The following is a 15,628-nucleotide window of genomic DNA, read 5'->3' on the forward strand; positions in this document are numbered from 1 at the left end:
ATGGCCAATCTACTCTTGCAGCCACTGTGTCCACCCAAACACTGTCATTTGACAAACATTGTTCCACAAGATTGATACTTTAGTTGCTTTAGACCCATGAAGATCCATGTTAGAATAGCTTTTCAGGAACCCATGCTTGTCATAAGAGGCGACTAACAGGATTGGGTGATCAGGCTTGCTGACTTGGTCGATGCATGTCATCATATCCCAATTGCGGAGATGTCAATGATGCTCATGATGTCAATCACTGGATTGTCTGGTCGATTATTTACAGACCACCATCATATAGCTGGAATATTGCTGAGTACAGTGTTTCACAATAAACAAACAATTTAGTTGCTTTATTTTGTATCTTGAAGAATGAGCTTCCAACTTGTTCCCTGAAGTCTTCAGAATGAGCCTCTCCCTCAGACATCACGTATCTATCTGTTCCTACACTTTCAATATCAGACTAAAGCTCCATTTTCTTTGAAGTTATCAATTTTAAATCAATAGCAAATGCTAAAATCTCTGACTGATTAGAACTGGTCACTTAACAGTAACTTGGCACATGAACCCGTGGAAGAATGTTACGAACATGTACCCACATCATGGACAGACACGTGTGGGAGAACAGACTGGCCCATCAGTCTTAATCTCTGCCCCGGAGTCAATCAGCTGAGTGCTATATCGGTGTGTGAGGTGTAGTGTGTCCGGGGGAGTTGTTCCAGTACTTCTAAATAAACAAACATTTCACATTGGACTTGAATTCTTTAATTCCATATCAAAAGCCAATATGTAATAAGTTACAATAGTTGAAAAAATATGAAAATAAACACAGAACTTGCACCATTTGAAAAATGAAACGGTTGACATCACAATTGGTAACAAAATATATATCATTCATAACAATAAACAGTCTTGACCAAGCTTACACAAATCATCTCAGTAATACTGATGTTTCTACAAATGTTATAACCCTGTAACAGCTTATATACAGTGCCATACTTTACATATAAAAAAACAAAACGTTGGTAAGAACAGTGTTTGAAATACAACCAATAGTCTCAGGATGGTAAAGTTTGCTGTTATCTACTGCTGAAACTTGATGTGAGGACTGACTGCTGTATCTGATGCTTCAAGTGAAGTGACAGGTCATGGCAGTAAACCACAACAATGAAATTACCATCTTTTAATTACACTGCAATAAATGTCCACTGACATATAAATTAGAACAACAGTATAACCATGATAAATGAAAGGGCATTCAAAATTCCACAATTGGCAACTTGACCATTTACTAATGTTGGACAAAAGAATCATCTCTGCTACAGACCCAGCTCTGGTAAACACACAAATTCATGAAAATTTAATTTCAAAATACACAAGCCCAAAAGGTTGAGAATTTTAAATGATAACACCCAAATATTGCACTTTCACTTCAGGATCATCATGTCACATCTAGTCAAAAATGAAGAGTGAAGACAATGCTCTAACAGATACACATGACACTGCACATACACCAACTATTGACATAAAGTTATTTACAACTGGCAATATGTATTTTTAAAGTAAAAATATCATACCTACTTACCCTGACTGATACAAATTGCTTATCTCATCTCATTTCCAAAAGATAGTGGAATTTTCCTGTGCTGTGTTCCAAGTGAACAGAAAAAAACATTTCAACCCAACGCACCCCTGAGCAGAGAAGGTGCACTTGACAAAGCCAACTCATCACTCTCTCATTTCCTCTTTCCTCTCTTATTATTAGCCGAAACACACATCAGGAGAAGAGCGGACAGCGGGGAGGGTACTTATGCGTATGAGTCAGGATAAGTATAAATGATATTTTTACTGAAAATACACCTATTACCGTATTCCGACTCATGCTGATTGCTTGAAGTCCACAGTGTGTTCCACCTGTCATGGTGAGCCAGACTGTGATACGTTCATAAAACCCCATGGGAACATGAAACCATCTTGTTGATCTTCTTACATCTTTGTGGGGTACGGATACTGCCTGGCTGCCTTGGCTGAGTGTCCTCTTCTAGTGAGGTTGAATGTAATATGTTCCATATGTGAAGTTTGTAGAGATCCGGTCTTGGATGAACTTGTTTTGAATGAAGATTTGGCCAGTTCGAGAGTTTAAGACGAAGTCCTGCCAATCATACTGGTGAAATCTCGAAGAATAACCCAGTTAATGCCTATACTCTCTTGATCGTCAATGAATGGCCAATGATCCTCTTGGTACAGATACACCGAACCGATAACATAACTGCAACCACACTAGCCAGGATTTGGATCCTTGGGTGAGAATATATGAATAACATTGATCCTGGGACGCGGCTAGCACATGACGAATCTGTCGAATGTCTAATCGATCGTTAATTTTGTGATGATCTTCCCTGTTTAGACAAGGGTATCGATCATGAGACTGGTGATGATGCTGTTCCTAAATGTCGCATCTGCGCCTGTCCTCCCTAACATGACATGGTCTGTACCACATCTTGAATGACGATGACAGGATCTGGTGCGATCCAGACTGTCCTAACGTCTCCGAACCAGTAGGCTTAATGAGCTACGGTGATGATCGATGAGACGACTGAGGGTTGCATGCAGGTGTCCACTTTCCCAGAGGAGGGAGGCTTCGTGGATGATAGCTTTGTCCTCTAAGAGATGTGCACCTTTGTCAAGGTATGTGTCTTCGTGAAGGGAGACAGCTCAAGAGGAGGCAAGCCAGGGTCTGAAGATGATACTCTTCTCTGAGAGCGTGAGAAATTTCTTCAGAAAATGACATTGAAGGGGTAAGTGTCTTTATTCATCAATTGAAGCTGCAAGTAGAACCTGCTGCGTGAAGGTCTGTGGCTGCGTGAAGGTCTGATGCTGCTTGACAGCAAGTAGAATCTGCTGCGTGAAGGTCTGTGGCTGCCTGAAGGTCTGTGGCTGCTTGACAGCAAGTAGAACCTGCTGCGTGAAGGTCTGTGGCTGCCTGAAGGTCTGTGGCTGCGTGAAGGTCTGATGCTGCTTGACAGCAAGTAGAACCTACTGCATGAAAGTCTGTAGCTACGTGAAGGTCTGTGGCTGCGTGAAGGTCTGATGCTTCTTGACAGCAAGTAGAATCTGCTGCGTGAAGGTCTGTGGCTACGTGAAGGTCTGTGGCTGCGTGAAGGTCTGATGCTTCTTGACAGCAAGTAGAACCTACTGCATGAAAGTCTGTGGCTACGTGAAGGTCTGTGGCTGCGTGAAGGTCTGATGCTTCTTGACAGCAAGTAGAATCTGCTGCGTGAAGGTCTGTGGCTGCGTGAAGGTCTGATGCTTCTTGACAGCAAGTAGAATCTGCTGCGTGAAGGTCTGTGGCTGCGTGAAGGTCTGATGCTGCTTGACAGCAAGTAGAACCTGCTGCATGACGGTCTGTGGCTGCGTGAAGGTCTGATGCTGCTTGACAGCAAGTAGAACCTGCTGCGTGAAGGTCTGTGGCTGCGTGAAGGTCTGATGCTGCTTGACAGCAAGTAGAACCTGCTGCGTCAATGGGTCTGTGGCTGCGTGAAGGTCTGATGCTGCTTGACAGCAAGTAGAACCTGCTGCGTAAAGGTCTGTGGCTGCGTGAAGGTCTGATGCTGCTTGACAGCAAGTAGAACCTGCTGCCTGAAGGTCTGTGGCTTTTTTTAAGGTCTGAGGCTGCGTGAAGGTCCGTGGATGGTCCATGGCTGCATAAAGAAGTAATCCAACATGCATGACAGCGTCTGCCAGGATACTGAGGATTTCGCCACGGTCTGAAGCTGCTTGCAGGTGGTCGGCTGCGTGCAGGAATCTTTCTTCAGCAACTTCAAAGCTGGCTTCATGGATACCTTAACAGATAATGATGCAAACGGCTTCGTGGTGGTGATGAACTTTGTGACAACATGCTATCTCTTGGCTGGAGACGACTTCAATGAGGAGGAAGAGCTGCTTCTCTTCTTGACTAATGTCTGAAGGCTCTTACTGTGTTAGGAGACAGCAAAAGATTCAATCTTAGGGCGTTGACCTTCTGCTGCCTAGGGAAGAGCTTGTAGGGATGACTGGTTGTTCTGTAAGGTAGGAAGTTCTTAGTCACACTGCTTAGTCACATGGTTCTGGCGCGCCTGCGTGGCTCAGCAGTGGAAACACAGCACAGGCAGTTTCCACAACCTTTCAGAAATGAGATGAGATAAGCAACTAGCATGAGACTGGATAAGCTAACATAAACAGTTTCCTTGATGTGGACACTTGACAGTGTGATCAAGCCTCCTGTGTAAAGGAAACAGCCAACAGTGTTGTTTGAATTTGTCTTTCCCCTCTTTCAGGGCGTTATATCTCCATTATGATAACTACCCTGGATCTAGCCATCTGAGTGGTGTCGCCATCTCTGTCTCTCTTGTCACTAGTTTAACAGAGACTCTGATTCCCATGAGTGTTCTATGATCAGGTAGCGAGAATGCACTTATTTAAATCAGGATTGACCTGAAGCGGATGGGCCCAGGGTACTTATCATGACATTATGGAGATTTAATACACTTAATCGAGGATGTGATGACGTCAACTGACAAAAAGTTGAACATTAACTACCTAGTGTGTAAACCAGCATTGCTAGGCAACATGTGAACGCAACTAGAAAAAGTCATTGTTTCATTTATTGATGATGAAGTGTCAGCTAAAATCTGAGACATAGACCTCTGTTATCTGTGACAGAGATGACAGGGATTTTCATCACAGAAAACAGGGATTTCCAACACAGGAAACAGGTGTCAGCATAACAGATAAAGAGTCAGCATAATATAAAACAGATTTCCATCACAGAAAACACAGGTCAGCATAACAGATAACAGGTCAGCATAACAAAAAACAGATTTCCATCACGGAAAACACGGGTCAGCATAACAGATAACGGGTCGGCATAACAGAAAACAGATTTCCATCACGGAAAACACGGGTCAGCATAACAGATAACGGGTCGGCATAACAGAAAACAGATTTCCATCACAGAAAACATGAGTCAGCAAAACAAAGTCAGGGGTCTCCATCACAAATAGGGTCAGCATAACAAAAAAAAGAGGTCAGCATCAGATAATGGGACGTCACAGATAACACGTTTGTATTACAAATGACAAGGGTCTATGTCACATATAACAGGTGACTATGTCACTACTTAGCAAGGATACACTAACACCAGAGCTAACTCGATATTTGAGAATGTTTTCTATCATGATTAACTATCATATCTATGTAATTCAATATGCAAGAACCAACATCACAATATTGCCATTGACGGCACACATATAGAAAGTTTAGAAATCGGAATGAAGAATTGTAGATAACAATTTGAAAAGTCAGGGAAAGACTCCATCACATTCAGAACAGTACCGGAAGTGACAAGTTTACATTAATGAGGCATTATATAGCTGATAACTGGCTTTGATCTCAGTCCTGCACAATGAAATGGCTTCTCTCATACAAGGCGCAACTTTAGAGATTAAGTTGCGGTGTTCAGATTGATGGATCATCGGTCAACACGCTGCAGCAACAGGTGGTCAGGAGCTGGTTTCAGCGTAAGGGAACAGTTCCAAATTTGGACGTTAAATAAAAATCTTAATTCCTTAAGACTGGAGACGTACATCCTGACACCCCCCATTATCATTTAAAAAGTCGACATCCTCAAAGGCTTTCAGAATGGAAGGCACACAAATCATAGCGGATTTGCTAAGCAGGAAGTTAATCAAAACATAGCCCATGTTATGGAGATGCACCCTCCTTCCCAGGAAGGATTCCAATCTCATAAAAAAACAGATCTTAGTTCTTGCTGCCGCTACTGGGTAAACAAAGATCTTAGAACACCCCATTACGGGTCACGTCAGAACGAACTTTCATCCGACCAATCAGAACGTCATCTACCAGATAAGGAAAGTAAGAGTCGGGATACATTTTCTTATCATGCAACCCGGGGGTATTCCAAACCGTTAGAGGCTGTACGATGAACTCCGTGAAAATCATCATCTATCTCTAACTTCAATTGGAAAAAACATACAGAGACTTTCCGTACCCCGTGGGAAGTATTGCCATACAATCTCGGCCATCTATTAGACATTCCAGAATTTTCTTTCGTTCAATTTTCAAATTTTGAATCGAGAACTATGTCGAAATATTTTCAAAGCGAAGTTTGAAATCAAAGACGCCAGTTTGAAACTAGTGCTGTTATGCTTGAGAAAGCTGCTTTCTGATTGGCTAAAGTTGACTTCCTGCTTGTAAAGTCATTCTATTGGTCAGTTAAAGGTTGTGAAAGGTCGTTCTGACGTGACCTTAACTGGATGTCCTTAGATCTTTGTTAACTGGCACAATCTTTCTTATTTTTCATCTCATTATAACTGTGATAATAATGCTGTTCATTTTCAGAGAGACAATATGATTGAAGCTGTCGTTTTTCTGACTTGAACTGTAAAAGTCCTGAAAAGTTTGGATGGAAACCTTGCATACTTGTTAATCCCCCACACCGAACTTAAGGAATTGAGATTCTAACCATTCTTCTTGATCTGCTGCCTAGGATAAGGCTGAGTGGACAGATGTACAACACAAAGTATCACACATCAGTCACCATTTAATACTTCTGTGATTTTGTTGTGCTTATGGTAAGACATTTTCAGATCTTTATACTGTTTACACCATGGAGAACAATAACACCAATACACCAGATTAAGTACTTCATACACAAATACCACTGAATAGTGCCCCAGCAAAGTGAAGCTGGAGGCCAGTGATTACATCACAAATAATTGCTTGCTTAGAATTGAGAGTGGACACTCGCATTTACTTGTGGATGACGTTTTCTATGTCAATATGTACATAATGTGCATGATGGCATCATATAATTAAAAGATCTTCACATTTAAGATTTTCTTAATTTGGACCTTGAAGTCTTTGGTATTACCTCCACATACATCACTGATATTTCATGCATGTCAGGCATAATTTCTACAGGAAAATATCATTTTAAGAAGAAATATGTTACATTGTAGGCCAGGGTTTTTCATCCTCATTTATCCAGTGTATCCATCTCCTTTCTATCATGATGAATATCATTACCCATTCACTACCAACGAGCATGATGACTGCGTCATGAAAGAAACAAGCAGTGATATCACCAGTTTGTTTAATGCTAATTAATATTCCAGCTATATGACTGCGGTCTGTAAATAATCGAGACAATCGAGTGATGGACATCTTGAGCATCCATCCACACAATTGGGATATGATGACATGCATCAACAAAGTCAGCAAGCCTGACCATCTGATTCTGTTTGTCACCTCTTATGACAAGCATAGTCGCCTTTTACAACAGACCCGTGAAGATTCCGGGGTAGAATAGGTCTTCAGCAACCCATACTTGCCGTAAAAGGCGACTATGCTTGTCGTAAAAGGCGATTAACGGGATCGGGTGGTCAGGCTCGCTGACTTGGTTGATACATGTAATCGATCCCAATTGCGCGGATCGATGCTCATGATCTCAATCACTGGATTGTCTGGTCCAGACTCGATTATTTTACAGACCTGCTGTCATATAGCTGGAATATTGCTGAGTGCGGCGTTAAACAACAAACCAACCTTTTAAGACAAGCATGGGTTGCTGAAGACCTATTCTAACCCGGATCTTCACGGGTGAAATCGCCAGTACTTGACTCGCCTTCTGCATTTCCAACACAACTGTAAACATGTGTTAGCATGAGGACTTCCTTCCCCATCTACTACACAGGAAGTCATCATCTGAGCCACATGTACTTAAAGAGCAATCTTCTGATTCCATGAACTAAATTCTGTGCTAAGTTAGTGATAAGAGAAATGGCGACATCACTTGGGAAATGAAGCTATTGTGGCTAAAGGGCCCAAGATATTTATCCTTATTTAATAGAGATATAACACACTGGCTAATTGAGGATGGAGCATCTAATGTTCTCACAAAGTACACAACAAAGGCGAAGGATGGCTTTATATCACAGCAGCACAGTTAACATGGATGTTTTATAGTCAGTAACATCTGGAAATATACAGTAGCATAAATATGTAATAAATCATCTTGTGCAAAGTTTGTGATCAGGAGATCACGAAACTCCTTAGACAAACGTTGCAGGAAATGTTCAACAAAATGGGGTATACTTTAATGACATGTACAAGGGTGAGTGAGTGAGTTGGGTTTAACGCCACTTTAAACATTATTCCAGTTATATCACAATGTGTCAGCTTAATGTGGGAGGAAAGCCTGAAGTGATGCTGGTTTCAGACGTTTACCACTTCGGTGAAACCCATGAGCATGGGTGCTGACAAACCTAGATGGTGCTGACAAACCTAGAAACATAATCAGGGCGAACCAGGATTCGAACCCACAATCATAGGTTTCTGGCATGCCCAAGGGACGCAACTCTGTGCAGAGAATCGCGGCGCCTTAGACCACTGGGCCACCCGTGCCCTCACATGAACAAGAATTTGTTTAAATCAAAGATTCACTTGTTTGTGTGATCAGTTATTATACTTATTTACACACTGTTAAAGCTTCTAAGGAAATCAGTGCTTTGGCAAGAGAAGCTGAACATGATGAAGGCTTCAACCAGGGGTTGGCCAATACACCATAGAATCATATGCTTTGAATCAATCGTTCCTTTCTCAATGAACAAGTCATGTCCATGAAAATAGCAAAGGTGAGATCAAAATGAAAAATAAATAGATGTGTGTCAATAAACTTTTGTGCAAAAGAAGTTGCAAAATACATTTCCTCCTCAAAACATTTTCTTTCAAGACAAAATCAAAATCATTTTAGTTAATGAATTAAGCATGTCAAGTGATATGTAAATTTTGAGGTTGGTCTTTATTTTAACTGGCACTCATATACAAAGCCCTCCAACAACTGCCAACATTGTCCAATAACTGCCAACATTGTCCAATAACTGCCAACATTGTCCAACAACTGCCAACATTGTCCAACAACTGCCAACATTGTCCAACAACTGCCAACATTGTCCAACAACTGCCAACATTGTCTAACAACAGCCATGTAACACTTGGTCTGTTAATGACTGGCTTCTTTCTCTTAGTTTTCAATAGTTCCTGGAAGTTTCCTCTTCTTCCAGAGAAATCTCCATACTAGCATCAATCACTGGAAAATGAGGAAATCCAAAGAAAAAAGCCAGCCATGAACAGAGACAAGGGCATCTACCTACCCAGCGTGTACTCAACTGTTCTCTCATCATAGCATCAACCACAAATGGACATCTTGATCACCTTCTGTTGTTAGTGTTACCACAGCCAGCCCCAGCTCAACCACTCACCGTCATCGTACTTCATTGGCTTCTCTAGTGTTAATCTCATTGGCTACGTCATTTTTTGTTATCTTTGTACATAAACCCTACCTTGTGTTAACATATCACCATGAATATATATTAACTCTGTATGTTCACTCTGTATATTTACCTGATGAAGCAACAAAAGTAGCTCTGAAACATTGTGACAAAGAATAAAAGAAGTTGTTATCAATAAAAAAGTGTCATGTATTCATGTTCTTCAAACTTCTTAATGCCCATAAGGCTCCATGGCTGTTGGCATCAAAATGTCACAAGTGTTTTCAACCAAATACTACTTCTCCTGCTTATTTGTTTTGGGAATTCATGCATATTGCTATCTAGTTGTATGTATTGTATGTATGTCTATGTTCATGACTTTTGACCAGGAACCAAACATTTCTAATTGTTGAAAAACCATGTTCAAAGGCTAATAGTTTAATAAACTTGCTTAGCCTCCTCCTAAACATAGAATGATAATGGTAGCCTCTTCTAACATGCTTATCAGCAGCACATGGAGTGAGTGCTCGAAGGCTACCTTAACACCAGGACAATGTGAGTAAGTGATTGAGTATTGTTTTACGCAGCCTTTTGCAATATTCCAGCAATATCATAGCGGGGGGCATCAGAAATGGGCTTCACACATTCACCCATGAGGGGAATCCAACCCGGGTCTTCAGCGTGACAAGCATACACTTTAACCACAAGGCTACCCCACCGCCCCACGAAGACAATGTAGCTTACCTGCCATGTTCCTAGTGATACAGTGCACTCGTCACTGCTTAACATGGGATGGCTGTAATGCAATAATGTAATATTCAGAGGATGTGCTTATTACTGTGCGTTATTGTCTTTTCTTTTGCTACATATCATACTAAAGTTTCAGTTTCCTTGACCTTCAAGATTATAAAAGTTGTTTTTACAATAGGAAGAAAATAATAACTTTCTTCTCACATGCTTGGATCTGAGTCCAGTTAAGGTGCTAGATATCCACAAAAAGTTTCAGGATAGAGACAAAAAGAGTATTTGGTTGAAACTTTAATTTTTTGTCTGAAAGCAGACAAATTGCTTTCATCAGTGTTCATGGTCTCCCTGACAGCCTGGGGACAGACAGTCAGGATATACCTGCTGATTTCTGTGACAAAATACCCTGCATGGTCCTCAGCACCACGTCCGACACAGTGTCCAACTCTGCCCTATTCTGTCCTTGTTAGTGGTCAATTCGAGTTCATTCACAATATGAAGGTCAAAACATGAAATCCTCAAGCACCATGGCCTTAGTCTTAAACAAGAAGTCAATTTCTCCCAAGGAGATATAATTCTTAATGGTCTCTGGAAGCTGCATCTGAAACAGCGCATCAGGTACAAAACAAGTGATACTTCGTCTGAGTGTGATTCGGCACTGGTGCATCAAGGACAGGGGACTGCTCTCGTACCTCCAGCACCACCTTGCTATCTCGGGGCAGATCTTCTTGATGACACTCACGTCTGACTTTGTATAATGCCAGCCTGCCCCACTGGCATACAGGATCAGTTTCCGAAATACTGATGCTTTTGTCTCTCTGCATGCCCAGTGGGATTCTTTGTAGTATTCAAAAGAATTGAAAACAACACACAGATTTTCACCATTCACAATCTTTAAGAGTTTGACAGTAAAGTCGGCCGAGCGCTGCAGGAAAGGGTCAATGATTCCAGCACACATGGGCTGAAGCCGGTGCAGCTTCTGAAGTAGTAAATCATGGAACTGTAGTGACGTCGCATGAGCTATGCATGTGTCGATGATACGGAAGATAAAGTCATGGTCCTCAATTTTGAGGGCTGTGCGAATAACGTACATCATGGCATCCTTGCGGACAGGTTCTGCATGATTCTCCAATAGAACTGAGACAATCTGCCAGCATATAGCATGGCGTGGTTCCAGACGGTTGTCGAAAGTTGTAACCAGCGCTAGATCTAGGGGAGAACAGTTGCTTATGTTGACATAATTTTTATCACAGTTTTTCTGTCTGAGCAAAATCTGGACCATATCAATATGACTCAGTTTCACTGCAAGGATCAATGCAGTTTCCTGGCGGTCGTTGAGAGGTAGATTGACATTGATGTGTTTGAGCAAGTCTTGAAGGTCACTGGAACTATTGTTAATGATGGCATTCTCCAACACTCTGGACTTGGCCAAGGTTGGCGACAGTTTTCTTTCTGTGTCACATTCATAATCCATATTAGTGGCGCCAAGGATCACATACCGATTCCATCAGGGTCATGCTTTGGGGAAAAACCTGGAAATACAAATCAAATGGAATATGATTTTCTTCTTGATTAGCTTGTTTCAATGATCAAATGAAATGTGTGCTGCAATTTGATTGGTTGAAAAACATTTAATGGGATTCAAAGCCTGGAAATCTTATTGACTACCCATTTCGTAAACATACCATTTCTTGATAAGTATCTTTTTCAAAACAGGCCATTTTATTGATTATTCTATGCCCAGAATACTTAATACTCAAAACTTTCAGCTAACACTGTTGGTTCCAAATGAAATGTCAGGATATCAGATACTTGATAAAACCTGACAATCTGAAAACATGTAATGTTTATCGCCTAATTAATTTGAACAGTTTTAACGCACCATGGGAAGGAAACTGAAGGCCACATAGGATTCTACTACTACCGTTTGAGGCAAGGCGCTGGCTACCATGGTAACATAATCAGAGATAATCTGGGATTCAATCAAAAATATTTAACCAGCTATGGAACTATTTGGTTTGATTATCAAAACTGACTTTTCTGGAAACTGTTGCGAAACAAAAATTAGTTGAACACAATAAATGTTTATTTGATGGCTTGTTTGTTGTTTAACACCGTACTCAGCAATATTCCAGCTATATGGCAGCAGTCTGTAAATAATCAAGTCTGGACCAGACAATCCAGTGATTGACATCATGAACATTGATCTACATTATTTGGATACGATGACATGCATCAACCAAGTCAGCAAGCCTGACCACCTGATCCCGTTAGTGGCCTCTTACGACAAGCACAGTACTACCAAACACTACATTCTAAAATGCACAAAACTATTATGACATCACAGTCTTGTAAACAATACATTTTAAAACGCTCTACACTAATATCACATCAGTCTCATAAACACTACATTCTAAATAGGGTTAAATATTGCATTCCAGATTATAGTAGCCTGCAACCTCGGAAAACCGGGGAAACAGAACAAAACCCACTAGCTAACCTTTATGATTGATCGTGTTATCTATTTCAGATATCAATTATTTTATTTCACTATGCATATTATACTGATAAAAGTTCATTATTTACATTCGTCGCAACGACAACTCCAGCCTATCGTGGAAAAGTTGTGTATGGAGGTCTGAATTGGACAAAAACAATACATAATTGTACCTACCAGTACCACTAGATATGATGATGCCAGACTTCAGTAATTTATCCAAAGACAGCACAAGCACAATTCAGTATGTGTAATAATTAGTAGGTATTCAAAGCATATTTACCAAAAAGTAAGAATTATTTTTTTTAATCAATAACAAAATATCAGGAAAGATAGCTTAAGATTTTTATTTAAAAATTGGATGAAAATAAATTTTCCCAAAAAGTGGAAAAAAATGTTAAAAGCTAACAATAAATATTTAAAAAACACTCCTTTTAATGACAACAGTATGTATGTATCATTTGGCTACTGGTGAAGAACGTACTGCTAGGTATGGAATTATGGCCCTTATATCACCTATTAAAACAATCTGGCCACATAGCGGGAAAAATATGTAGACTACGTCACTTCCATTGCCTTATTTGTCACCATGAATGTGCAGACGATCTAGTTCAGGTCGATAGAGAAAGTTTACTTGGGAAACTGCGGGTCATATCGTAGTCCATTGATATATTGGTGTAAGGCAATTTTAATGCTAAAAAGATGCCAGAAGTAAACTTGTATCAACATGTTAATAAATCCTTAGTAACAGTAGAAGGAACATTCTGCAGAAATTGAAATTGTTTAAGAAGCAAGCACTTCCTGGTTACTGATTTGCATTAGTAAACGGCCGCAAGGATGCAAGTTATATAGGCGTATGGCAACGTTCAGGCACACATATAAAGGTCAGAAGGAATGTGAGCATAGAAAGAAATACCAAGATTCGCGACTTGTAGTGTAGCCATGAAGTATTATAGTTACTGTAGTCCTGTGACTGACCACGTGGCTGGGTAGTCCTGTGACTGACCACGGGGCTGGGTAGTCCTGTGAATGACCACGGGGCTGGGTAGTCCTGTGACTGACAACGGGGCTGGGTAGTCCTGTGACTGACCACGGGGCTGGGTAGTCCTGTGACTGACCACGGGGCTGGGTAGTCCTGTGACTGACAACGGGGCTGGGTAGTCCTGTGAATGACCACGGGGCTGGGTCGTCCTGTGACCGACCACGGGGCTGGGTCGTCCTGTGACCGACCACGGGGCTGGGTAGTCCTGTGACCGACCACGGGGCTGGGTAGTCCTGTGACCGACCACGGGGCTGGGTAGTCCTGTGACCGACCACGGGGCTGGGTCGTCCTGTGACCGACCACGGGGCTGGGTAGTCCTGTGACCGACCACGGGGCTGGGTCGTCCTGTGGGTACCAAGGGCCTACTCTGGAGACACCATGCAGCCTGGTCACAAACAGATTCACAAATATACAATAGCTTTATTATCCCATTAAGTTCATTATGAAATTTATTGAGTATGATCTGGTATTGATATTGTTTTACACACCTGATAAGAGAATGCTATTTTTAAAAAGGATATGACTTTCGCCCGTATACCCCATAAATATACACAAATATAAGGAATGGGCGGCACGTAGGCCTGTAACTTTTGGATGGGGGAAGTCTTTCCCTTGCATCATCATTTACAGAGTATTACAATACATCTTTACTACAGATGGTAATATGTATCATAATACAGTCCTCAGTGGCACAGTTAACTGTACATCAAGCAGTATAGCCTAATTAACCCGAACTGCTGGGGAACAGCGTTCAGGGACGCCGGTGGTCAGCAGACACGCTCGACGAGAAAGCGAGATGACATAAATTGTGCACAAACGTTTCCTTTTTGCATATAAAAAGTTCAGAAAAATATCTACACATTAATCCATCGGAGAGGTAGAAGTGTCACACTGCAGGCATATCAGCTGACACCGTGCATCAGCACATGGAATCAGCTGAACTGGAGGTAACAAATTGTAAACAAGATTCACTTCCGGTGGAGACTCGGGTATCTTCGCTACGTTCCGTTTGAAATCGGAATATGGGCCCTCGCCGTCTCTCGACGTTGCGTGACATTGGTGGCCTCGTCTATGAAATCTTTTATAACATTTCTCTCTTTTAAACAAATTTATTTATAATTTTGATTTAATATGTGTAATGTAGATAGCTGGATTTTGCTTTTATAATGTAGATTGGATTTGATAAAGTTAAATGACGATATCCCGGGCAACAGCCAGAGTGCAGGGTGCCGTTGGACGAAACAGCTTAGCGCTACGATTGTCGTAAGTCTATGTTAAGGTATCGTAGAGTTACGATCACCATAGCACTAAGATCGCTTTGTACATCCAGAACGGCCCCCAGGACTATTTCTCAGCAGAGATGAAGTTCAGATTTCAGGATACCTCGGGAACCAACGATGATACATTCGATCTATACCAAACACACATACATGTTGCTCAGTGATACCATCCCACCCCCACCCCAGAAGCCCCCTTGACCCACATCCGCCCCCTATATGTCACATGGGATATTCGTCACTTGTTATACAGCCCTTAGACATGATGACGTGTCTAATTATAATAAGGGGCCAAATCTCCCTATTGTATCATATAGACATACGCTAGATTAAATGAGACTAATTCTCATACTCAGATGCATTTGACATCTTCATGTTAGGTCTTAGATATGTATTCATGAGTAGATATATTTGTGATAAGTATGTTATTCATCTCTACTGAAATTAGAGATGTCTGTTAGAAGCGGCCGCTGGTCATCTGTCCCCATGTTGCATGGTGTCGCGACAGGGCCAGGTTACAGACCGGGTCGGCCCTTTGTCGATTACCAGCATACCGCAGCAACCTCACGAAATCCTATTGCGATGTAGTATGACCAACATGACACGTGAAGATCCGTGTGAGAATCGGTTGGTCTGGCTCGCTGACTCGGTTGCATAGGGATCCAGAGGAGGTGTCCACGACGTGAAGTCATGTTTTTTTTATGGACGACAGCCTCTTTCACCGAGTCACAACGCGGAAGAAGTCGTTTCC

General features: G+C 41.5%; 1 protein-coding gene across 2 annotated transcripts; it reads right to left on the reverse strand.

Moving 5' to 3' along the window:
• Positions 1-10,408: 10,408 nt before the first annotated feature.
• LOC139458710 (uncharacterized) lies at positions 10,409-14,537 on the reverse strand. Of its 2 annotated transcripts, none has more exons than XM_071240122.1 (2): positions 14,459-14,537; positions 10,409-11,593 (listed from the first exon to the last, which is right to left on the reverse strand). In XM_071240122.1, exon 2 carries the CDS (start codon positions 11,533-11,535, stop codon positions 10,564-10,566), a length of 972 nt encoding a protein of 323 aa, XP_071096223.1. In that variant the 5' UTR covers positions 11,536-11,593; positions 14,459-14,537; the 3' UTR covers positions 10,409-10,563. The 2 variants fall into 2 exon arrangements, with proteins under 2 accessions (XP_071096223.1, XP_071096228.1); XM_071240127.1 differs by lacking the exon at positions 14,459-14,537 and adding an exon at positions 14,089-14,157.
• Positions 14,538-15,628: the final 1,091 nt, after the last annotated feature.

This window comes from Haliotis cracherodii, unplaced genomic scaffold (genome assembly GCF_022045235.1).
Source record: "Haliotis cracherodii isolate W230 unplaced genomic scaffold, xgHalCrac1.p SCAF_1, whole genome shotgun sequence".
In the NCBI taxonomy this organism is placed as follows: domain Eukaryota; kingdom Metazoa; phylum Mollusca; class Gastropoda; order Lepetellida; family Haliotidae; genus Haliotis; species Haliotis cracherodii.